This window comes from Rana temporaria, chromosome 4 (assembly GCF_905171775.1).
Source record: "Rana temporaria chromosome 4, aRanTem1.1, whole genome shotgun sequence".
Lineage (NCBI taxonomy): Eukaryota > Metazoa > Chordata > Amphibia > Anura > Ranidae > Rana > Rana temporaria.
In genome coordinates this window covers 147893625-147919473 of record NC_053492.1, presented here as the reverse complement: position 1 = coordinate 147919473, position 25849 = coordinate 147893625, and the positions used below count along the sequence as shown (strand labels likewise).

At 42.7% G+C, this 25849-nt stretch overlaps 1 protein-coding gene across 1 annotated transcript in view; it reads left to right on the top strand.

Annotated features, from left to right (window-relative positions):
- The window catches only part of MINDY4B (MINDY family member 4B), an 86178-nt gene extending 64441 nt beyond the window's left edge, over positions 1–21737 (top strand). Inside the window, exons 9-13 of the mRNA XM_040349161.1 lie at positions 7430–7500; positions 8709–8781; positions 11838–12008; positions 19703–19883; positions 21321–21737. Coding sequence (XP_040205095.1) covers positions 7430–7500; positions 8709–8781; positions 11838–12008; positions 19703–19883; positions 21321–21463 — 639 coding nt within the window. The 3' untranslated portion in view covers positions 21464–21737. The remainder of the gene's footprint in view (positions 1–7429; positions 7501–8708; positions 8782–11837; positions 12009–19702; positions 19884–21320) is intronic.
- The last annotated feature ends 4112 nt before the right edge of the window (positions 21738–25849 follow it).

Genomic DNA, 25849 nt, shown 5'->3' with positions numbered 1-25849 from the left:
TTTAGTGTTTACTTGTCTCTATCCAAAGCTCTGAGTGTCGTTTCTCTCTGGTGCTTCCTTCCTCTGTTATCAGCATAAGTCGCTTCCAAGAAGTTTCCCCAACATGTGAGATAAATTTGTGACGGGGGGAAGAGCTTAGCACACAGCCTGTCTATTCAGAATGCAGCTCTGCATGTTCCTTCATTCCTCTGTCTATATGCGGGGGTGGGGGAGTGTTCCTCCAATTAGTTCTCACACAGTGTAGCTTCAGCCTCTCTACCCCCTCTTCACTGCTCCTCACAGATTCAGAAGGATTCTTTCACAATGGTGCTCTTTTGAAGGGTTGTAGACAATGGAAGACGGCAGATAAACAAGTAAAACTTCTGTAGGAGGATTTGTTTCATCTCTGTGTATCACCTGGGGCTATTCACTTCACTGGGTTTATGTAAGGGTTTATACCTTAAAGAGAAAGTGAACCCTCACAATTTTTTTCATTTTTTTTTTTAAATCCTGCAAGAGAAAGGCATAATGAGCTAGATTAGTGCAGTATAACACATCTGGCGGTTTTAATAGTATATTATTTGTAGAGGTCTGTATATCAAAAATATCATATCATAAAAAGCAAAGGAGAAGAGGGTCAGAGGGATTGGGGTTGGGTTCACACTGATACGGCAAACACTCCGACAGTGGGAGCACATGCCGCATGACGTGTACAAATCAATGTTTCCCTGTGAGAGCCGTCCTAACTGGTCCGACACAAGTCGATCAGATTTTGAAAATGATCCCTGTACTACTTTGGTCTGACTTTGGTCCTACTTCAGCCCATTGAATATCACTGAAGTCGGATCATAGTAGGATTATTATTGTCCTAACCATCCGACTTTAAGTAAGGAATTTATGTCACTCTGGGATTGTTTTGATTGGTCAAAGGACAAGTCTTACTGACTCAAAGTCAGAGCAAAATCTTATCTTCTTTATTCAAGTCGGATGGAAGTAGGACAGATGTAGCAGGGCAAAGTAGGATGATAGTTGTACAACAGATGTGTCCTATCAGTGTGAACCCGGCCTCAAGAAGAGATACAGTCCCTACAAACAGGGACCAGCGCGGGGGGGGGGGGGTGATGCCGGTTGGTACAAAGTTGTTGAGGGGGGGGGTTGCGCACGGATCGGGGTGCCGCTGGTCAAAGTTGTCTCTCACCTTGGCACAGCTGTGCAGGTCTCCCCTCAGACAGGATATAAAGTTGTTCAGCGGGGGGTGCCGCGGATCGGGTGCCGCTGATCAGTTGTCTTTCACAACTGTGCATGTCTCCCCTCAGACCCTGTGCTCCTTCTTCTTGCACAGCTTCCTGTGCGGGAAAATTAACACATTCGTGGGACTGCGGGAAGATGCAGCCTGTGCGGGAAGTTCCCGCAGAATCCATGCTGGTTGGGAGGTATGCACAATAAACTACCTAGACTGCTCAACAGAACCCCGATAGTTCATTGTGAACTACAAGCCAACAGCCACAAAGGCAGTCAGTACTTGTAGCTTCCCATTCATAGAACTCTCTGAATGAATGATGCAACCGGGCAGGTGGATACCCAGACAGTCGTGTTTTTATTCTTATTTTAAATAGTGACAGCAAGCAGGGGGAGAAGATCCCCCACTTGCTGTCACTAGATACAGTGGATCAGGGAGACGAAGCAAGAGTGGGAATATGTTACTTTTTCCACCCTAAAAATGGGTGGAACACGTAACGTGTTCTCAAAGGTGAACTTAAAGCGTTTGTTACCCTCAACACTTCATATTCTCGATATGTGTCTGCTGTATTGAATGTACTTGTATGAAAAAGTATTCTGTTCTCTTTGTATTGCTTCGGCCTCGGACAAGAGGACATCCTTGATAGGCGGAACACTGAACAGAGGCTTTGCTGGGAAAATTAGTGTTCCACCTATCATGGAACAGCCTGAGGAGGAGGCGCGGCTTTTGAATAATGGATGGCCGCCGTCTGACATACTCTGCAAACAGGAGAAGGTAGGGAGATCGTCGAGGCAGGGAATGGAATGGTACAGTGAGGTCGGCAATGGCATGTAATAATTGCACTGTGAGGCATGTAATAATTGCACTGTGAGGCATGTAATAATTGCACTGTGAGGCATGTAATAATTGCACTGTGAGGCATGTAATAATGGCACAGTGAGGCATGTAATAATGGCACAGTGAGGCATGTAATAATGGCACAGTGAGGCATGTAATAATGGCACAGTGAGGCATGTATAATGGCACAGTGAGGGGTCGTCTTATACATTGTAGCTGGAAAATTAGGGGGTCGTCTTATACGCCCAGTCGTCTTATACGCCGGCAAATACGGTATCAAAAATGTATGACACACGGCCTTTCCCAACATGTGCAATAATTTCTATGCAGTTTGAGAATGACAACTTTATTTGCTGATCTTATATTTATTCTTTTTCTATAATAATACGTATAAAAAAGTTGATATCTGTAAAAAAGTTACCTAATGTTTGAGTATACTGTGTCAAAGCTGTCTTTTGTGCAAGTTTGTCATGTAGCATAGCTGATCATTTTAAAACCTGGATCAGCAGCGCCACCCGATGGCAGCTTTGAACACCCCAAAAAAAAAAAACAATCCTAGTAACACTTTATAACTAGATTATATTAACAAGAAAATATTGGTGTTGCTTCAAAACAATTTCCTCTAATCCCTTAGATGTGCAGTTTGAACAAAATATGGGATGTTTTCATCGCACTACTCTAATGCAAAAATGCAAGTGCATACAGCCAGGGCTGTAGGAAAGAGGCTATTGTCCTCATCCAGCCAGACTGCTTTGCATAGATAAGGGTCTGGTATGGATTTTAGAGAGAGAGAGAGAAGCCCCATACACACTATTAGATTTTCTGCAGATTTTTGTCTTCAAATTTACCAAAACTATGTAGTGCAAGGGCCTGCCTGATTGCATACAAATTGAAACTCTAATGCCTCTAATTTTCTGACAAAAATTGTTCGATGTGAGCTTTTGGTCGGATATTCCGACCGTGTGTAGGCTCCATCGCACATTTGCTGTCGGAATTTCCGACAACAAATGTTTGAGAGCTGGTTCTCAATTTTTCTGACAACAAAAGTTCTTGTCGGAAATTCCGATCGTCTGTAGCCAATTCCGACGCACAAAAATCCTACGCATGCTCGGAATCAATTCGACGCATGCTCGGAATCATTGAACTTCATTTTTCTCGGCTCGTCATAGTGTTGTACGTCACCGCGTTCTTGACGTTTGGAATTTCCGACAACATTTGTGTGACCGTGTGTATGCAAGACAAGTTTCCGTCGGAAAAAAATGCTTTGTTGTCGGGATGTCCGATCGTCTGTACGCGGCATTAGAGTTGTCACACTGTGGTAAAGATGGCTGCAAAACATATTTAAAAAGTGCAGAAACTGTATATATATATATATATATATATAAATATATATATATACAGTACAGACCAAAAGTTTGGGCACACCTTCTCATTCAAAGAGTTTTCTTTATTTTCATGACTATGAAAATTGTAGATTCACACTGAACGCATCAAAACTATGAATTAACACATGTGGAATTATACATAACAAAAAAGTGTGAAACAACTGAAAATATATTTCATATTCTAGGTTCTTCAAAGTAGCCACCTTTGGCTTTGATTACTGCTTGGCACACTCTTGGCATTCTCTTGATGAGCTTCAAGAGGTAGTCACCTGGCCCAGCACCCCATCACTCTCCTTCTTGGTCAAATAGCCCTTACACAGCCTGGAGGTGTGTTTGGGGTCATTGTCCTGATGGATGGAATAGCATGCCGCTGCAAGATGCTGTGGTAGCCATGCTGGTTCAGTATGCCTTCAATTTTGAATAAACCCCCAACAGTGTCACCAGCAAAGCACCCCCACGCCATCACACCTCCTCCTCCATGCTTCACGGTGGGAACCAGGCATGTAGAGTCCATCCGTTCACCTTTTCTGCGTCGCACAAAGACACTGGGGTTGGAACCAAAGATCTCAAGTTTGGACTCATCAGACCAAAGCACAGATTTCCACTGGTCTAATGTCCATTCCTTGTGTTCTTTAGCCCAAACAAGTCTCTTCTGCTTGTTGCCTTTCTTTAGCAGTGGTTTCCTAGCAGATATTCTACCATGAAGGCCTGATTCACACAGTCTCCTCTTAACAGTTCTAGAGATGTGTCTGCTGCAAAAGGTGGCTACTTTGAAGAACCTAGAATATGAAATATATTTTCTGTTGTTTCACACTTTTTTGTTATTTATAATTCCACATGTGTTAATTCATAGTTTTTATGCCTTCAGTGTGAATCTACAATTTCCATACAGACCAAACTTTTGGTCTGTACTGTATATATATATATATATATATATATATATATATATATATATATACACACAGTACAGACCAAAAGTTTGTTATATATATATATCTCTTATGCCGCATACACACCATCACTTTATGTGATGAAAAAAAACGACATTTTCTGTGAAGTAAAAAACGACGTTTTTGAAACTTCAATTTTCAAAGACGAAGTTGCCTACACACCATCGTTTTTCTCACAATGTTCTAGCAAAGCGAGGTTACGTTCACCACGTTTTTCCATTGAAGCTCGCTTCATAAGTAGCTTCTGGGCATGCGCGGATGAAAAAACTTCGTTTTAAACGACGTTTTTGCTACACACGGTCAATTTCTGTGAAGTAAAAGTTGACGTTTTGAAAAACGACACATAAAATTGAAGCATGCTTCAATTTTTTTTGGTAGTTTTTTAGAAGACATAAAACGACGTTTTCCCCCACACATGGTCAATTAAAGTGACGTTTTTAAAAACGTCATTTTTTTTCATCACATAAAACGACCGTGTGTACGCGGCATAAGGGCTGTTACTGATTAAAATTTTCGTGTTCGATTAATCTATTTTTTTTTCAATCGATTAATTGACTAATTTTGATTTATTATAACGCACATACAGATCCAACTACTTTTAGCTGATCTCCTTGCAGGCTGATTCTCAGTGCAGCTACCAACCACTGGAAAAATGGGTAGCAGGATACAAAAAAACACACAAAGGCAGCGTTCCATGGGAATAGCATTAAAACTTTTATAGTCTTCAAGTAGGTAACAAAATAAATATTGCACTGGAGATAAAATTGATGTAGCTACATAAACTGTAAAAATGGTGCGAGTAATACGAAATGGTAGCAAAAGCAGTCATAAAAATATGTAGCTAAGTATGTTACTGGTATAAAAATGTGTACAACGATACCACTGCTGAATCCAGATGAGGAGGGCTTTCACACTGGAGCGGTGAGCTAGCAGGACCGCTCCAAAAGTCCTGCTAGCCACATCTTTAGAGCGGTGAAGGAGTGGTGTGTTAACTGCTCCTCCACCGCTCCTTCCCATTGAAAGCAATGGCAAACCGCGGTTATACCGCCGGCAATGCGCCTCTGCAGAGGCACAATGCCGGCGGTATTAACCGCTAGTGGCCGAGTACCGCCGCAATTCCCGACGGTAAAGCGCCGCTAAAAATAGCGTCTCTTTACCGCCACCGCACCTCCTGCCCCAGTGTGAAAGGGACCTAATAGCACTCAAAAAGTTCTTAAATATATACACAGTCTGTGTAAATCGCTGTGAAAATAGCAGAATGTGAAATGAAAGATGGTCCACTTGAAGAGTAGATGAAAATAAATCCTTGCAGATTATTATTCCAGATGATCACCTTCACCACACTGCATGTATAAAAGTTCCCCAAAGGTAATTCACTTACCAGATACAGGTATTAGCGGGGTTAAAAACGTATCTTTAGATGGTTATTGTCAGCAAACTTTGTTTATCTCCATCAGATGGAGCTGGATCAATCATTGGATGTTACGTGGCTGTTATCAGCAAACACTGCATGCCTCCATCTAAATATTGCTTGTCACAAGGGCGTGACCACGCAGCAACCTACCTATTGTTTGATTATTTCTCATTGTTTGTTTAGTATATATAATTATTTTTATTTGTACTTTTTTCCTCGCGTACTGTCATAAAAGTCTTATTTTTGGTTTACATTTTTTTTTTATAAATTCTTTATTTTATATACTTTTTCTTCCACTTCTCCATATTTCATACATAGAAAAACAAATAGGTACAGTATAATACATTCCAACATTCTTATTCTTCATTTTAGCTATACATTTTCCTTCCTTTGATTACGCCATAATCTTAATTCGATGTGTATTATTTACCATACCATTATAGCTACCCCATTCCCCCTCCAGGCACACACCCTGGTTATCTAAACCACAAAATAAACATACAACAAACAAAAAAAAAAGAGAGAAACAAAAAAAAAGGGCACCTGTCCCCCCCCTCCCCCCCCCCCCTCCCCGCCTCAGGGGTTCTGCTTCCTATAACTGATATATGGCGCCCAGACCTGTCTATATTTCTCTTCCTGTCAGGTTTTCCATCTGCTGTATTTCAGTTACCCTTCCCATTTTTTGTTTACAATTAATAAAAATATAATTTGGTTTATTTCTCTGGTTTGTGCAAAATACTAATTTAATACATCTGTATTAAAAGGACTGTAAGATTACCCTTTACACATTGCACAAGAGAATATTATGTAGAAAAATATGATTATAACAGCTTACCAATGCATACATGCTGTAAATATTGTATATGTGTTCACAGATGTTAAGATCTCAGGGCCAGATTCACAGAAGAGATACGACGGCGGATCTCCTGATACGCTGTCGTATCTCTGTGATCCGCCCGTCCTAACTATGCGGCTGATTCATAGAATCAGTTACGCATAGATAGCCATAAGATCCAACAGGTGTAATTGACTTACACAGTCGGACTTAGGATGCAATTCTAGGCCGGCCGCTAGGTGGCGATTCCATAGCGGTCGGCGTAGAATATGCAAATGACTAGTTACGGAGATCCACGAAGATCCGCGCGTTCGTCCCAATCTCGTATGTTGTCGCTCGTCGGTTTTTCCCGTCGCAAAGTTACACCTGCTTTAACATGGCTTATCTTTAGATCAGCCATGTTAAAGTATGGCCGTCGTTCCCGCGTCGAATTTCAATTTTTCTTTTGCGTAAGACGCCCGGGAATACGAAACGCCGTAACGCACTTCGCCGTTCAAAAAAACGTTTGGCGCGGGAACACGCCTAATTTAAATGGTGCCCGCCCCATTTGAATTAGGATTTACGTTACACCGCCGCAAGTTTACAGGTAAGAGCTTTGAGAATTAGGCACTTACGCTGTAAACCTGCGGCGGTGTAATGTAAATCAGATACGTTACACCGCGGAGGAGCAACGTATTTGTCTGTGAATCTGGCCCTTAGTTACAATCATTCCCAGTATAGGATCATATACAATGAGTAGGTAATTTGTATCAGTGATTTACGTTTCTGATGTTTCCATGTCTTTGCTAGTTCAAAGATGAAGGAAGTCATGGAGTAATATTATTTCTGTACAGTGTGCTTTTCTCCCGAAAAATTTTAAGGTAAGAGTGAATAAGGTGACCCCTGTTTTATGCCTGCTTGGTCCCTCTAGAGCAGTGGTTCCCAACCTTTTATCTGCCACAATGTTGATTTGTGGCAGAACCCCTGGGGACCACCAAAATTTTGTTTGTGGACCATCAGTGGTCCACAAACCACGCTGCTCTAGAATTTTCTTTCTACCTCTTATACTATATTGCTTCCTCAGTAATACTTCTCTAATCTTTTGAAATACTGTATATAGAGATTCATTCTTATATATAATTAAAATTCAGACTGCATTTATACTGCATGCATAGCATAACAACATTTGACTGCAAAACTGCATATATAGTGTGTGTGTGTGAGAGAGTGTGTGTGTATATATATATATATATATATATATATATATATATATATATACACACACACACTCACCAGCCATTTTATTAGGTAGACCTGTTCAACTGCTGTAACTCAAATAACTACTGGTTACAACCAAAGTATGCAGAATACACAACATATCGAACCTTAAAGCAGATGGGCTATAGGAGCAGAAGATTCCCACCAGGTGCCATTCCTGTCAGCTAAAAGATTGCAAAAATGTTGCCTGGTCTAAAGAGTATCGATTTCAGCTGCGACATTCAGATGGTAGGGTCAGAATTTGCCGTAAACAACATAAAAGCATGGATCCACCCTGCCTTGTATCAATGGTCCAGGCTAGTGGTGGTGTTGTAATGGTGTGGGGGGATATTTGTCACACTTTGGGCCCCTTAGTACCAATTGAGGATTGTTTAAACTCCACGGCCTACCTGAGTATTATTGCTGACCATGTCCATCTCTTTATGACTAAAGTGTACCTATCTTCTGATGGCTCCTTCCAGCAGGATAATGCATCATGTCACAAAGCTTAAATCATCTCAAATTGGTTCCTTGAACATGACAATGAGGTCACTGTACCTGCAGCAACTGCGTGATGCTACCATGCCAATATGGGACAAAATCTCTGAGGAATGTTTCCAACGCCTTGTTGAATCTATGACATGAAAAATTAAGGCAGTTCTGAAGGCAAAAGGGGGTCCAACATAGTACAAGCAAGGTGTACCTAATAAAGTCGCTAGTGAGTGTATTTACAGTACTCAGCATAAATGAGTACACCCCAACATATTTGGCAGAAAACCTTTTTTAATACGTGTTCCAATTAGATATAATATTTTCTTTTGCTTACATTTAGGGTTCACCATGATTTAGACCACACAACAGCTCATCTCTTGCATTTTTGTCTGGGGAATTACACAGTCAGACAGGTAAGCAGATTAACCACCTAAGGACCAGGCCTTTTCATGACTAATTGTTGTTTACAAGTTAAAAAGTATTTTTTGCTACAAAATTACTTAGAACCCCCAAACATTAAATATATGTTTTTCTATAATGTGAAAGATGATGTTTCACGTGCAGTCGCTGTAGATCTGAGGGGGACATGCAAGGAAAATAAAAAACAGCATTTTAGCATCTGATTTTCAGTCCATGTGTATACAGCATTAGAAATTCTTTCAGGTTGTTATTGGTGCCTTGGAACCCATTTCCCCTTTCCTTTTAGTTTTATTTTTTTATTTTTTTTGTAAAATTTTTGTTGTATTTTCTTCGATTCCATCATTTCCTGTCCATGTGTTTCTATTCCAACCATACTCAATCCAAAACTAAAAAAAACTGAAGCTGGCTTTAAATGTACACATAACAAGGGAACGAAAAATGTGCAATTACATTATTGTGTGAATTGTGGTACCATTGATTTTGAATGACACTCCAAGGCACAGATACAGAAGTGGGCATTTCACTAAAGCAAATGTGATGTGTCGTGGTGCACTGTGGTCATGTTCATTTGTTAAGGGGTCAAGGTGCACTGCCTAACACATTGGGGTGGATTTACTAAAGGCAAATTCACTTTGCATTGCACGTGCACTTGGAAGTGCAGTCGCTGTAGATCTGAGGGGAAAATCTGAAATAAGGGGAAGCTCTGCTGATTTTATCATCCAATCATGTGCAAGCTAAAATGCTGTTTTTTAATATCCTTGCAGGTCCCCTTCGGATCTACAGCGACTGCACTTCCAAGTGCACCTGTAGTGCAAAGTGGATTTACCTTTAGTAAATAACCCCCCTAGGTGTCAATGCACGTTCATTACCACAACGCATACTGCGAATGGTCCTTGTAGAGCTTTTAGTAAAAGACAGCTTTCTCGAAACCTTTAAAACACTCCCTAGCTCCATTCTTGGAGTATTGTAGATTTTAATGGGAGTGCTGGCTGTCATTTTAAACAAGATGTTAGCAGGTTTCAGCAAGCTTTGTTATGTTATGCCGCGTACACACGATCGGAATTTCCGATGTTCGATGTGAGCTTTTGGTCGGATATTGCTGTCCTACAAATGCTCGGAATCAATTCGACGCTTGTCGGAATCATTGAACCTCATTTTTTTTGGCTCGTCGTAGTGTTTTGTACGTGACCACGTTCTTGACGTTTCAGACAACATTTGTGTGACCATGTGTATGCAACACACGTTTGAGCCAACATTCCGTCGGAAAACAAATCCACGGTTTTGTTGTCGGAATGTCCGATCGTGTGTACGCAGCATTTCAACTTGCAAAAGCATACTGTACAGCAGCCTTTTTAAATGATAGCTAGGGCTCCCATTAAGATCTGTGTTTAACAATTCCAGGCACAGCTGAAGAGTGCTTCAAGAAAGCTGACTGAAGCCTGCTAAAAGCTTTACAGATGTCTCCTAAATGTATTCTGTGCACATTGTTGTTCAGACTTACAGTGGATATAAATGTGTTAAAATGTCAGGTTTCTCTGATGAAGCAAAGATAAATAATTTCAGGACTTTTTCCACCTTTAATGTGACCTATAAACTGTACAACTCAATTGAAAGACAAACTGAATTTTTTTATTTTTATTTTGGGGGGGGGGGGTAAAAATAAAAAATAAAAATAATGTGGATGCATAAACTCATGTTAAATATGAGTCAGTAAACACCTGCCATCATTTAAAGTGCCTCCAATTAACCCCAAATAAAGTCTAGCTGTTCTAGTAGGTCTTTCCTGACATTTTCTTAGTTGCGTCCTACAGAAAAAGCCATGGTGCACAGAGAGCATCCAAAGAATCAGAGGGATATCTTTGTTAAAGGGTATAATTCAGGAGAAGGGTACAAAAGAATTTCCAACGCATTAGATATTCCATGGAACACAGTGAAGACAGTCATCAAGTGGAAAAAATATGGCACAACAGTGACATTACCAAGAACTGGACGTCTCTCCAAAATGTATAAAAAGACTAGAAGAAAATGGTCAGGGAGGCTGCCAAGAGGCCTACAGCAACATTAAAGTAGCTGCAGGAATATCTGGCAAGTATTGGCTGTGTTGTACACAATCTTTTGTATTCTTCATATGTCTGGCCTATGGGGTAGAGAAGCAAGACAGAAGACTTTTCTTATAAAGAAAAACATCCAAGCCCGTGTAAATTTTGCAAAAACATATCCAAAGTCTCTCAAAAGCATGTGTGGAAATCTGATAAAACCAAGGTTGAACTTTTTGCTCATAATTCCAAAAGATATTTGGCGCAAAAACACTGCACATCACCAAAAAAACACCATACCCACTGTGAAGCAAAGTGGTGGCAGTATCATGCTTTGGGGCTGTTTTTCTTCAACTCGAACAGCGGCCTTAGTCAAGATAGAGGGTATTATGAACAGTTCCAAATACAAGTCAATATTGGCACAAAATCTTCAGGCTTCTGAACGCTTCTGAAAGTTGAACACGAAAAGGAACTTCATCTTTCAGCATGACAACGACCCAAAGCATCCATCCAAATCCACAAAGGAATGGCTTCACCAGAAGAAGATTAAAGTTTTAGAACGGCCCAGCCAGAGCCAAATCTTGGGGTGATCTGAAGAGGGCTGTGCACAGGAGATGCCCTCGCAATCTGACAGATCTGGAGTGTTTTTGAAAAGAGTGGGCAAATATTGCCAAGTCAAGATGTGCCGTGCTGATAGACTCATATACCCAAAAAGACTGAGTGCTGTAATAAAATCAAAAAATGCTTCAACAAAGTATTCGTTTAAGGGTGTGTACACTTATGTAACCATATTATTATTATTATTTTTTTTTATGGTTTTTTTTTATGTTAATAAGGGTTAAGGTTAAGAATTGGCAAATCATACTAGTGCAATGTAGCATGATGTGTACAGCATGTGTGACATAATAATGGGAACAAAACCTGCTTTGATCAATTGTTTAACTTCAAAAAATAAATAAAAATGTACCTTTAAAAAAACTTTGCTAATTTTCCACTCTAACTGGTTTCAACAGGCTGTGTTGAACCTGATTTTAACGGGGAGAGCAAGCCCTCATGTTTTTAATGGGGACCAAATCCTGGAAGAACAGAAGCTGGAGCAGGAACTTCATGGAGTCCTAACACGCAGTGATGTAGGCTACTTACACTGGAGCAGGGATGAAATGGAACAGCACAAACTTCCCCAGGTGAAGTATAGTACAAGCTGTACTGGAAACGTTTCCAGTTGTTTTTTTTTTGTGATTGTATCTGATAATCCATGTCAACAGTACATAGAACAAATATGTAGAGCAGGGGTATTGAATTAAAATTCATGATGATGGTACAGTCAGTAAAATCCAAATCACGTGTTTCTACGATAACTCAGATTCTTCACATCACAGTCACTCTCTCCTCTTATGCCTCATACACACGACCAGTTTTCCAGTTGGGAAAACTGGCATGACAGCTTTTGGACAGGAAAACCGCCAGGAATCCTGGCAGGAAAAATAAGAACATGTTCTCTTTTTTCCTGCCGCGATTCCCAGCGGTCATTTTCCCGGCAGTTTCCCTATGGGAAACACTGCAGTGGAGCATACACACGGCCGGGATTCCCGGCCAAAGCTCTCACCGTGGTTTTCCCAACGGGAAAACCTCTGGTGTGTACAGGGGGAAAGTTACCGTGCAGGTTCTCGGTTTTCCCCCCGGGATTCCCGGCCAAAGCTCTCACCGCGGTTTTCCCAACAGCAAAAAACCTCTGGTGTGTACAGGGGGAAAGTTACCGAGCAGGTTCTCGTTTTTCCCCCGGGATTTCTGGCGGACTTTTTACCCGTGTGTACAGGGCTTTAGGCTAGGTTCACATCTCTGTGGCTGGGAAACGTGCAAAATTGCATGCATTCCCAACCCACAGAGGAATTCTTAATTGCACCCCCAAACATCGGCATCTAGGGCACATTTTCTGGAGCATCAAACCACATGATGCTGCAGCACTATGCAGCTTGATGCAGTGTGATTAAGAAAAATAAAAGGGTCAGGACTTCTTTCCCTTCATTTCTCTTGGGTAGCCCCTTCAAACATGCATGCACAGATGTGAATCGAGCTTCATATCACAATCCCATTCTTGCATTAGCATCCTCAGTCCCCCCTTAACATCACAGTCACCACCCTTCACATCAAAATACCCCCCTTCATGTTACTGTCCTCAGTCCCCCCATTACTGTCCTCAGTGACCCCATTGATGTCCTGAGCCCCCCATTACTGTCCTGAGCCCCCGTTACGGTCTACTGTCTAGAACATAGTAACAAGGACAGAAACAAATAGTATCCATTATAATATGACCATTGTTCCCTGCAGTATGATATAACCCAAAGTCTGCTGGTTCTTATTGTGACTGTGCCATGCTGCTGGACCTGCAGAAACTTTTCTATTTGGTTGAGGCAATTTTTTTATTTCTGGCTGGAAATAGATAGAGTTCTATGAATGTCTATATGTAATCACCTCTGAGAAAACTTTCAAAGTAAAACTCAATAGCATAATGCATTTTACAGTATAAGACAATGCACTCCCAATACACCCCTGGAAATAACTCAAAGAATCTTACGTCTGTTCCAGTTAGGGTACACTCTCAGGCGGCGTACACACGGACGGACTGTCCGCTGAAATCAGTCCACCGGACCGTTTTCAGCGAACATGTCCGCCCGGAGATTTCTGTCTGATGGTTGTACACACCATCAGACAGAAATCCGCGCGGACAGACAGCGCGGTGAAACATTTGTCCGCTGGAAACCTGTCCGATCCGCCGGACATTTGTCCGGTCGGCCGTACAGACGACCAAACATCTCTGCTGAAACTGGTCAGTGGACCAGTTTCAGCAGACATGTTCGGTCGTGTGTACAAGGCCTAAGACAAGTAGCACCCATAAAGCATTTGAGAGAAAAAAGTCATACTAGATGCAGGGCCCCTGGTCAAAGTAATGCACTGGGGCCCCTGACAGCCTGCCTCAAATTTACGCACCTACTCAAGAATTAAACAAATACATATATATATACAGTTGTATTCAAAATTATTCAACCCCCACTGAAATTGATTGTTTTGCCAAGTTTGACATTGATTTTGATCATCCTGTCATCCTGCTTACAATTAAATCAAAGAGGCACGTGTAGGTCAGACAAATATAACATAACATTTATAATGAAATAACCACAAATGTCTTTTCTGTGCTCACATCATTATCAGTTTTATTCAACCCCCAATTGACATTCAATCTTAGTACTTAGTACAACATCCTTTTACAGTTAGAACAGCTTTTAAACTTATAGCATAGCTTGACACAAGTGTCTTGCAGCGATCTACGGGTATCTTCGCCCATTCGTCATGGGCAAAAGCCTCCAGTTCAGTCACATTCTTAGGCCCCGTACACACGAGAGGATTTATCCGCAGATACGGTCCAGCGGACCGTTTCCACGGATAAATCCTCTCAAAGATTTCCGCTGATTTCGATGGGATGGAGTGTACACACCATCGCATTGAAATCCGCGCGGAAATCCTCTGCCGATGACGTGTCGCGCCGTCGCCGCGATTATGACGCGGCGACGGGCGCGACGCTGTCATATAAGGAATTCCACGCATGCGTCAAATCATTACGACGCGTGCGGGGAATCCCTTTGGACGAATGGATCCGGTAAGTCTGTACAGACGAGCGGATCCATCCGTTGGAATGGATTCCAGCAGATGGATTTGTTGTGCAGCACAGCAAATATCCGATCTGCTGGAATCCATCCCAGAGGAGATTTCTCCGCGGAAACAGATCCGCTGGCGTGTACACACCATAGGATCTATCCGCAGAAACCCATTTGCTGGGATTTATCTGCGGATGGATTCTATCGTGTGTACGGGGCCTTAGGCTTGCGCACTGCAACTGCTTTCTTTAAGTCCCACCAGAGGTTCTCAATCGGATTTAAGTCTGGTGACTGCGATGGCAACTCCAAAATGTTCCAGCCTTTAATCTGCAACCATGCTCTAGTGGACTTGGAGGTATGCTTGGGATCATTGTCCTGTTGAAAGGTCCAACGTCTCCCAAGCCTCAGGTTTGTGACGGACTGCATCACATTGTTATCCACTATCTCCTGGTACTGAAGAGAATTCATGGTACCTTGCACACGCTGAAGCTTCCCTGTACCTGCAGAAGCAAAACAGCCCCAAAGCATGATTGACCCCCCGCCATGCTTCACAGTAGGCAAGGTGTTCTTTTCATCATAGGCCTTGTTCTTCCTCCTCCAAACATAGCGTTGATCCATGGGCCCAAACACTTCTAATTTTGTTTCATCAGTCCACAGAACACAATCCCAAAACTTCTGTGGTTTGTCCACATGATTTTTGCATACTACAGTCGACTCTTCTTATTCTTTGGAGACAGCAAGGGGGTGCGCCTGGGAGTTCTGGCATGGAGGCCTTCATTACGCAGTGTGCGCCGTATTGTCTGAGCAGAAACTTCAGTACCCACATCTGACAAATCTTTTGTCAGTTCCTCAGCAGTCACAAGGGGACTTTTCTCCACTCTACGCTTCAGGTAGCGCACAGCAGTCGAAGTCAGCATCTTCTTTCTGCACCGACCAGGTAGTGTTTTAACAGTGCCCTTTGGCTTGAATTTGCGAATGATGCTTCCTATGGTGTCTCTTGGTATGTTTAACATCTTTGCAATCTTCTTATAGCCATTGCCCTTCCTGTGAAGAGTAATCACCTCTTCTCTTGTCTTCCCGGACCATTCTCTTGACTTCACCATGTTTGTAACCACACCAGTAAATGTCTAGAAGGAGCTGAGTATCACAGTCATTTTAAAGCTGCCTGATTGGTGCTTATTAGGCTTTATTGGTGCTCCCTGACATCCACAGGTGTTTTCAATACCTAATTGAAAACACTTCAATGAACCTCTGTTCTTCAGAGTGGTAGTCTTTAAGGGGTTGAATAATTGTGTAAATGAAGAATTCACAAAATAAACATTTACTACTGTATTACAAAACCAATTGATGTAATTTTAGTTGCATATGGTTCTTTAAGAAGTCCTTGTAGGATTTCATTCTGAATACAATTACAAATGTACACTAAATTCCCTAAAACCCTTTACAGCATTGGGGGGTTGAATAATTTTGAACACAACTGTATATTAGTACTTTCAATAAAAATTGATTTTAAACAATAAGAAAACATGACATAATTCAAAGACTAAATCAACACAAAGGGCACAGGGAGAGGCAGAAGGGCGTCAGGAGGGCAAAGTACAAATTCTGGGATGCCACTCAGGACAAGGCCATCATCCTGGCAAAATGCATGACTATCCTAGCAGATATAGGACAGTTGGCAAATATGATGTAATGCAAGACTATAATGGGGCACCCATGCACCTGGGGCCCCTGGGCAGTGCCCAAGTGTGCCCAGGCATTAAGACAGCCCTGACTAGATGTATGACCGAAGTTACCTTTTTTTTTTAAATGTATGCCCAAAAACAAAGACTTTGTGTATGCCAACAGTGGCAGATTTTTATAACTTTTTTAAGGACTTTAAGACTGATCTGACTTACAAAGATGAAAAATAGTCTGTTCCCAAATATGCCAAACAAATACACCTAGGACACCTTGGAAATTTGAGAAATATAAACCCAGTTAGTGGTATATAATTGACTTTGCACAGGACCCCATAGCCAGCGCCTGCATTGACCAACTAGAAGGACTTGGTCTGCAGCAACTGATATGTGCACCCACGCATGCATCAGGTCACATCCTTGACCTGATCTTCAAACATGATATGGACATCAATATTTCAGAAAACAGACCACTACCCTGGACAGATCATCATGCTATTAAATTCACAATAACCACCAACACCATATCAAAAAACCTGGCAAACCAGGAAAGGAAATATTGGACCAGATCGCTGAAGAAACTACACACGGAACTCTTCAAAACTACACTATTAAATAAAATGACAGAAATAAAGCAAACTCAATCAGCAGCAGAAACCCTCAACTCCATTAATAAAGCTTTACTGCAGACCGCAGATATAATCGCCCCGAGACACAGAGCGCTTATCCGTAAAAAGAACTCCAGCTGGTTCAATGACACTCTGATGTCATTGAAGCAAGAACACAGGAGAGCGGAAGACGCCTAGAGAAGAAACTCTACAGAGGAAAACCATGCAAATTATAAATTAATCACTAAAAGATATCACAAGGAAATCTACAAAGCAAAAAAAATGCATTTTTTGAATATACTCGCAAAAGCCCGGAATCGTCCGCGAGAGCTCTTCAATCTAGTCGCCCAGAATATGAACCCAGCCTGCCTAGAGGCTCCAAAAAATGAAACACAAGAGTTATGCAACGAATTATCGGATTTTTTCATTAATAGAATCGAAAAAATGTGTGAAACAATTCAGCAAAAAAAAAAACACCAACCTCACCCCCACTAATCAAAAAGAAAACACAAACGCTTCTCAATCAATAACATTTTCACTAGAGCCTATTTCCATCGATACCACAAAAATATCATCGTAAGTCTCCGAGATAGTACATCGCCCAATGACATCATTCCCACAAAATTGGTGAAAGAATGTGCTGATATTTTGTTACCGCCGATCACTCACCTTATAAACCAATCGTTTAAAGAGGGCTTTGTGTCGACCCCCTTAAAGCAAGGCATAATTAAACCCCTTCTAAAGAAACCTAACCTAGACCCTAAAGACCCAAACAACTGGCGTCCCATAACCTCCCTCAATATCTTCTCCAAGGTTATGGAAAAAGCGGTAGTACAACAACTACAACACCATTTAGACACCCACAAACTGCTAGACCCACTACAATCGGGTTTCCGCCCAGGACATGGTACAGAAACAGCACTTCTTAAAATATGGGATGACGCTCTCGAAGTAGCAGATGACAGAGAATCTTGTCTCCTGATACTGCTGGACCTTAGTGCTGCCTTTGACACAGTAGACCACAAACTGCTGTTAACTCGCCTCACAGAGGTAGCTGGAGTTGTAGACTTGGATATACCATGGTTTTCATAATTTCTGGAAAATCGTCCTCAGACAGTGAAACTAGGACCTTTCACGTCCCCCAGGGATCACCACTATCGCCCATGCTATTCAATATTTACCTCCGCCCACTCCTAAAAATAATAAATAATCAAGACCTTCTCTATCACTCCTATGCGGAACTTTATTTTCGTATCAGCGACAAAAAGAACCAATACCCCGTATTAGGCCTCATTCACACTACGGGCCGTTCGGGTCCGTCTGTCATGGACCTGAACGGTCGCTCCATGCATCGCTATGGAGCGTTGGATGTCAGCGGAGACATGTCCGCTGACATCCGACCCGATCCAATCTGCTAAAAACAGACGTATGGGGGCCACGTCCCCATCCGTCCATGCGGATCTGATCGGGGTAAGATCTGATGAAATCGGACATGCTGTCCGTTTTCATCAGATCGCTCCATAGGAGGACAGCGGTGCCCGACAAGCCCCTCCACGTTCAGTGAGCAGAGAGGAGCTTGTCATCTGTCGGCTCAGCGGAGATCTGCGGACAGATCTCCCGCTGAGCTGACGGGAGCAGGTGGACTCCGTAGCGACGGAGTCCGCCTGTGTGAATGAGGCCTTAGAAAAATGCCTCACTCAGATAGACAACTGGATGACGGAGAGTCACCTCTAACTAAATGGAGCAAAAACAAAACTCCTTCAACTCCATACAAAAGGAAAGAAACTGGCCAGAACTCCCTGGACACCACCACCCATCCTGGGACAACCCATCACCCAAAGCACCAAAGTCAAAAGTCTCTGAGTCATATTTGACTCTGACATGACAATGGATGCACAAATAGGATCTGTAGTTAGTGGAACCCACCATCTTCTATGTCTCCTACGAAGAATTGTCCCCTTCATCCCCAAAGAAGACACAGCAGTAGTGGTAGGGACAATCATTAACTCTAGGTTAGATTATGCAAATTCCCTCTACCTCGGACTCCCAAAATACCAGCTTACCCGTCTCCAAGTCGTCCAGAACACGGCAGCACGACTGGTAACAGGGAAAAAACCCTGGGAATCAATCACCCCGTCCCTGAGATCCCTCCATTGGTTGCCCGTAAAAGACAGAGTCACATTTAAGGCCCTATGCCTGACGCACAAATGTGTACACAGAAATGCGCCCCAATATTTAAGTGAGAAAATAAAACACCAAAACTCCAATTGAGTTCTTCGATCAACTAACCAAAAATTACTACAAATCCCCAAAGCCCGCTACAAGACCAAAGGAGAACGTCGATTAGCATTCAAGGACCTCGACTGTGGAACGCATTACCAACTAACATCCGAACGGAAATTGATCACCTGGCCTTCAGAAAAAAATATAGACCCACCTATTCTGAGGGAGAAACAGAAGGAAAAGGGATACAAAGCGCCTTGAGGCGATTCAGTTCGCAATTGTTGCGCTATACAAGTTATTCACTCACTCAATCACTAGCCAAGGATTTGCTCAAAAGTTTTATTTGCTTTTCTAACCCATGTATGATCCCATATGGAATACCACTAGGACTTTGAATAAAAAGTTGCTTTTAATCATTTTATGCTAGACAATATAAACTATTTTGGTTGTGGACCAATACAGAAGATTTCTTTTAAACAGAACCTTAAAAAAATACCTTTGCATGGAAAGACTTTGCTGTCAAGTAGGGTCGTTTAGAAATTACTTTAATTTGTGCAAACAGAGGTTGGCAGTGTATATAGAAGGGACAGTGGACGGCTGACTACAACCACTTCATTACTGTTTTAGATAGAGTAGAGTATATAAGAGGCTAAATTTTGTGCTACAAGAATGTGGTGCCGAGTCATGGTAGCCTTTTACTATCATTTACTTTCAGGTGGGAAGCATGCTGAAGACTCCAAAATATCCTATTTGGCTGTGTAACATAAATGGAATGTATAGTGTCCTCTTTGGGACAAACACATCTCTCTTATGTGACTGGAAAATGGAACATATATTTGACCTTTATTTCTACAGTGGGCAACTATCTCAGACCAAAACTGTGCATTTGACAGTTGGTGAGTATTGATCTTATTTTAATCCTTTATCGGTACTTATTATTGGCATAAAATAAATTCTTAGAAGAATAGACAGTCTCATTTATCAGGACCTAATTGGATGCCAGGACCTGAGTATGGGTGCTGTTTAAAATGAATGGCACCACAATGCAGTAACACAAGTTATGAGCACTACAAAGCTGCATTAGGGCTCTTTCACACGAGCGGACCGTATGTCTGCTTTTTCATCCATCCGTGTACGGATGAAAAAGGGACATATGTTGGTCCCTATGAGATCTCACCTGGCTCCGCAATCCTCCGGTTCTGCAGACGGAGGAAAACCCTATATTTACATCCGTCTGCGGATCGGATCGGGTGAACGCGGACAGAAGGTCCGTGATCATCCGATTCTCCCATAGGGGAGAGCGGAGAAAAGGCACAGTGTGCGGGGACCTCCCTGTCATCCGGCGGCTCAGCAGGGATCAGCCGAGCGATCCGCCCCGTGTGAAAGAGCCCTAAGTGTATATAGTTCCTATGAATAGCCTTATTTTTTTTGAGGCATGTATGCAAATAAGTTGGAGACACTGTCACCTTGCTGCCACTCCTTCTACTGCCCAAGCAGGATATGGAAGGAAGTAACTTCTTCCCACCTGATAGTACTCAGTTCTAGTAGCCAACTGCTAGGCCCAAGAACTGTCACATATCTCCTGGCCATAGGTGTGCGCAGCCTACTGCATTAGGGTGTGCACCCCAAAGTTCAAACACATATGTGTGTGTGTGTGTGTGTGTGTGTGTGTGTGTGTGTGTGTGTGTATATATGGGCAGTAGAGCAGTGGACAATGTCAGTAGGGCAGAGATTGGTGTCAGTGTTTTTTTTAATAACTTTTTTACAATAATTTATTATTTTATTGTTTACAATTTCTTTAGGAGCCCTATTGGGGGCTTTGGTGAAATATCAGTCCCCTGATGTCCCACTTTTGAGACAGAGAAAGGGACTGAGGACAGAGATTCCCCTGCCTCTTTCTCTTCATCCAAGCAGAAGGGGAAATCTGTACATTACAACATGATTAGGGTGTGCCCAGGCACACCTGGAACACCCTGTGCGCACACCTATGCTCCTGGCATTGACATTTTTTGCTGGCAAGGAAAGTATCACAACTGACTGTTTAAGGATTGTGTGTGCAAAGAACTTTGTTTTCTATATGTTAAGTCTTGTACACACCCAGCGGGTTGAAGGAAAAAACAACTGACAGCTCAGGTCGGAGCCACTATACTAACTATGTGATGTTAGTACAGTGATCCCTCTTGCTGAGCTAATGTGTTCAGCAGAGAACACTCTGAAAGCGTTGACCGGGAGCTGGTTGACAGACCTTTTTGGTCATGAGCCAACTGACGGACAAGCTGCCGTACACACAGGCTGAATGTTTGTCCTTTTTACTTATCCACTTCTTTTTCCAGACACCCACTCACACCTATGGGAAGGACGCTTTAAAGCAGAAGAGGGTGACCATGAAAAGAAATTTCCCTCTCTAGAGATGACTGTCAGAACTAAATGGGAAGGAGCGGCTATTAACTGGAATGGGACTGTACCATTTTTCTAAAGACAACTTGAAAGTGAAGAGCTCCCAAATGTGACAATTAATTTGCTGAATATATGATGAAAGTCAGCTAATCATTAAAGTCATTCTGCATAATGCCAATCAGTTGAAACGTTAAATGTATGTGTTATCATGCATTTTGAGGTATACTTATAACTATCCAAGAATATTTACTACAAAACTGAATTAACACGAAAACTGGATGCATGATGCAATGCATTTTTGTATGTTTTATTAAAACAACCAGCCAGTAGTGTAGCTGGGCCCTTTAATATTACGTTTATGTTAATTGACGCATTAATTATACAAAAGCCATAACCCTGCTTTTACCTTGTGCTCCTCCATTAGACCTCCACGGAAATTACAAACAAATAGTGAAAAACATTTTACAGTAGGGTGACCAGATGTGCTCGGATTGAGGACGCTGTTCCTGGAGCCCATCTGTCCCCAGTTCTGTCATCTCAGCAGGGGAGCCCCAAGGTAGAGCGGGCAGGGACTCCCAAATCATGTCCACCAATAAGCTAATTGTTTAGAAAACAAACTTTTCCAGGGCCCCATGTGCTCAGTGGGGTCTGGGGACAGTAAGCGGACTATTACTTAAAGTGGAGTTCCACCCTTTTTTTTTTTGCCTAAAAATCTTAAAATAAAAAAATTGAAAAAAAATAAAATGTTTATACTCACCTAAAAAGGGTGGTTGCTATGCGGAAGTAGCTCTTCTACCTCTTCTTCCACCACGGTGGATCTTCTGGCTCGTCCTACGTCACTGTGTCTTCTTGTGAATGAGCTGCACTGCCTTCTGGGAACTGTGTGTATCCCAGGAGGCACCCGCCCATTCACAAAGTGCTGTGCAAGTCGCGCATGCACAGTAGGAAACGGGCAGTGAGGCCATAAGGCTTCACTACCTGTTTCCCTTAGTAAGGATGAAGGCGCCAGGACAAGCAATCGCCGTCGGACAGGTAAGTGTCCTTATTAAAAGTCAGCAGCTACACTGTTAGTAGCTGCTGACTTTAAAAAAAAAAAAATTGCGTGTGGAAACCCGCTTTAATTTTCATGTTTAGGCGGATTTATCTGCCGCAGCACGCTACACAGTTGAAGCCTGGCCTCTTCAATATGAATACAACGCGGCCGGCCAGGAGCGATACATGCCTAAACCCAAAATTGAACAAATAGTTCGCTCTCTGCCCCCCGGCCCCCACTGAACACAGGTTTGTTTTCTAAATTGCTGCACCTCGGGGGATTATCTTATTGGTGGACAGGATTTGTGAGTCTCTGCCCACTCTACTTCGCCCCCCCCCCCCAGGGCCGTCTTTAAGGCAGGCAAAAAGGGGCAGATGCCATGGGCCGTGTCATTGCTGTGGGGTCCAAAGAAGCTGCCTCATACTTCCCAACTATCCCAGTTTAAATTCACTTGTCCCTTTGAAGTTTTAGTCCTTTGCTGTGTGCTGATATCTCAGTGTGAAGTGCTGCTATTAATGCTGCCCAGCTCTGCCCTATTGTTGTGTACAGATGACTCACCTGCAGACCCTGTGTTTACATTAAAATAACCGTAATTCATATGTAAATAACGGGGGCATTCATATGTAAATAGCGGTGGCATTCATATGGAAATAGCTGAGGCCAGGGGCATTCATATGTAAATAAAGGTGACATTCATATGTATATAATGCCCCTCTGCAGTGAAGAGATTATGTGCTGTAACCTCTAGCAACCAATCAGTGAGCAGTATTACTATACAGTAATCTCTAGCAACCAATCAACAAGAAGAATTCATATGCTGTAACCTCTGGCAACTAATTAGTGAGCCGTGATGTATGCTGTAACCTCTAGCAACCAGTCAGTAAGTGGTAATGATATGCTGTAACCTCTGGCAACTAATCGCAATCACTGCCTGATCTGATACAGTGTCCCAGAGCAGGTGGAGAGCAAAATTGCATATGGGGCCCCAAGAATTTTTTTGCCCAGGGTCTAATCAAAATGAAAGACGGCCCTGACAAAAGTTTCCTCAAGTCCTAGTTGCCCAGCTCAGTGGTGCCCAGGAGGAAGGGAGAGGACCAGATGTACCAGCGGTGCACTGCACCCAGGTCCCAGGTAGAAGCTGCCCAGACTAGGTACTGGGGGGTGGGACTAACAATACTGAATTTAAATAGGTGAGGCTGCATTGCTGGGCACAGGTGAGGCTGTCTCTCTGGGCACAGGTGATGCTGCATTCCTGGACACAGGTGAGGCTGCATTGCTGGGCACTGGTGAGGCTGCATAGGTAGGCACTGGTCAGGCTGCAGAGATGGGCACAGCTGAGCCCTGCATTCTTTATGTACTGCACTCCTGAACTCTGCACTCTTCTCTATCTTATCTTCATAACATTTGGTAGTCATGTCTCAACAAATTCTAATGCCGCGTACACACACTCGGGGTATTCGATGGTCTAAAACCCGATGGATTTTTTCATCGGAATTCCGTTCAAGCTGTCTTGCATACACACTGTCAGACTAAATTCCGACCGTCCAAAACGCGGTGACGTAAAACACTACGACGAGCCGAGAAAAATTAAGTTCAATGCTTCCGAACATGCGTCGACTTGATTCTGAGCTTGCGTGGATTTTTCTCAGACGGAATTCCACACAGACAATTGGAATTTCCCATCGGATTTTTTTCCATCGGAAAAATTTAAAACATGTTCTATTTTTTGGAAAAAAGTCAGATGGGGCCCACACACGATCGGAATTTCCGATGAAACAAGTCTGATCGTGTGTATGCAGCATCAGAAGTAAAAAAAAAAAATCATATTTATTTATGGAAGAAATGTGAGAAATAATATATATATAAATCATACAATCATTCCATAAGCATATATCATTTGAGGAAAATATGCTTTTAAAATAGTTTAAAAAAAATGCATTAAAAAAAAGTTATAAATTAAATTAAATAAGTATTTGACCCCTTCGCAAAACATAACTTAGTACTTGTTGGCAAAACCCTTGTTGGCAATCACAAAGGTCAGACATTTCTTGTAGTTGGCCACCAGGTTTGCACACATCTCAGGCGGGATTTTGTCCCATTCCTTTTTGCAGATCCTCTCCAAGTCATTAAAGCGGGTTTCCACCCAAAAGTGTAACTTCTGCTTATTTTCTTCCTTCCCCCTCCGTTACTATATTTGCCAACTTTGGGGGAGGGGGGTACCTGTTTTTGACAGGTCCCTGTCCCCACTTTCAGGGGACAGTGCCGTGATGCCGTCCCTCAGAAGTTTGACCTCTCTCCTCCTTCCTCTGCCACCGGGCCAATTAGAAAGCACATCGCGCTTCGCACAGTAGGGAACCATCTGTGAAGCAGAAAGGCTTCACTGCTGTTTTCACTTAGTGGAGATGGTGGAGGCAGCACCTGACAGTCGATCCAAAGATCGGCTGGGGTGCCGACATCGTGGGCTCCCATGACAGGTAAGTGTTCATATATTAAAAGTCAGCAGCTACAGTATTTGTAGCTGCTGACTTTTATTTTTTTCCCCCCTCAGGCTGATACACCTTAGAGACTGACTTTGATAACTCGAACCTTCAGCTCCCTCCACATATTTTCTATGGGGTTGAAGTCTGGAGACTTGCTAGGCCACTCCAGGACCTTAATGTGCGTCTTGAGTCACTCCTTTGTTGACTTTGTCTTGTGTTTTGGGTCATTGTCATGTTGGAATAGCCATCCACAACCTATTTTCAATGCCCTGGCTGAGGGAAGGAGGTTCTCACCCAAGATTTCAGGGTACTTGGCCCTGTCCATCGTCCCTTTGATGCAGTTAGGTTACCCTGTCCTCTTAGCAGAAAAACACCCCCAAAGCATTGTAGCAATACCCCCGAAGGAGCTGCTGATTTAGATTTGGGCCTGCCGTTACCTTACTGTTCCTTGCACTCATCTCAGGGGTCCTCCTTGAAGAGGTGGTTAAAGAAAGAAATGTCTGACACCCAGTCTCTTTTTCTCCCTCCAAAGAGAGGGTTTTTATTAAAGCAAACTTCAGAAAAGAGGGATGGAGGTTTATTGGAGATTCAGGCATCTTATTTGCAAATCACAAATATTCTCCTAGGTCCAGAGGAACAACCGTCTCCAGCGACAACCGGATAGGCCCACTATCACTGGCCTAGCAGCCGGTGCAAAGCTAAATCAAAACATAGTCTCTGCCACAGACTTGATGAAAGTAGAATTGTTTCAATGGTCTCTGCCACAGACCTGTGTAACCCCGCACTGGGTTAACTTCTGAAGAAAAAAACACAGCTCACAGTGCCAGGATCTCACAGCCGTTCCGGCAGCACTGTGAGGTAAATTTTGATCTGGGTGCATCCTCCAATTGAGTCCTCAATAGTCCGGTCCCTTCCAGCAGGCAAGGCGACACAGGACCATCCCTGGATCAGT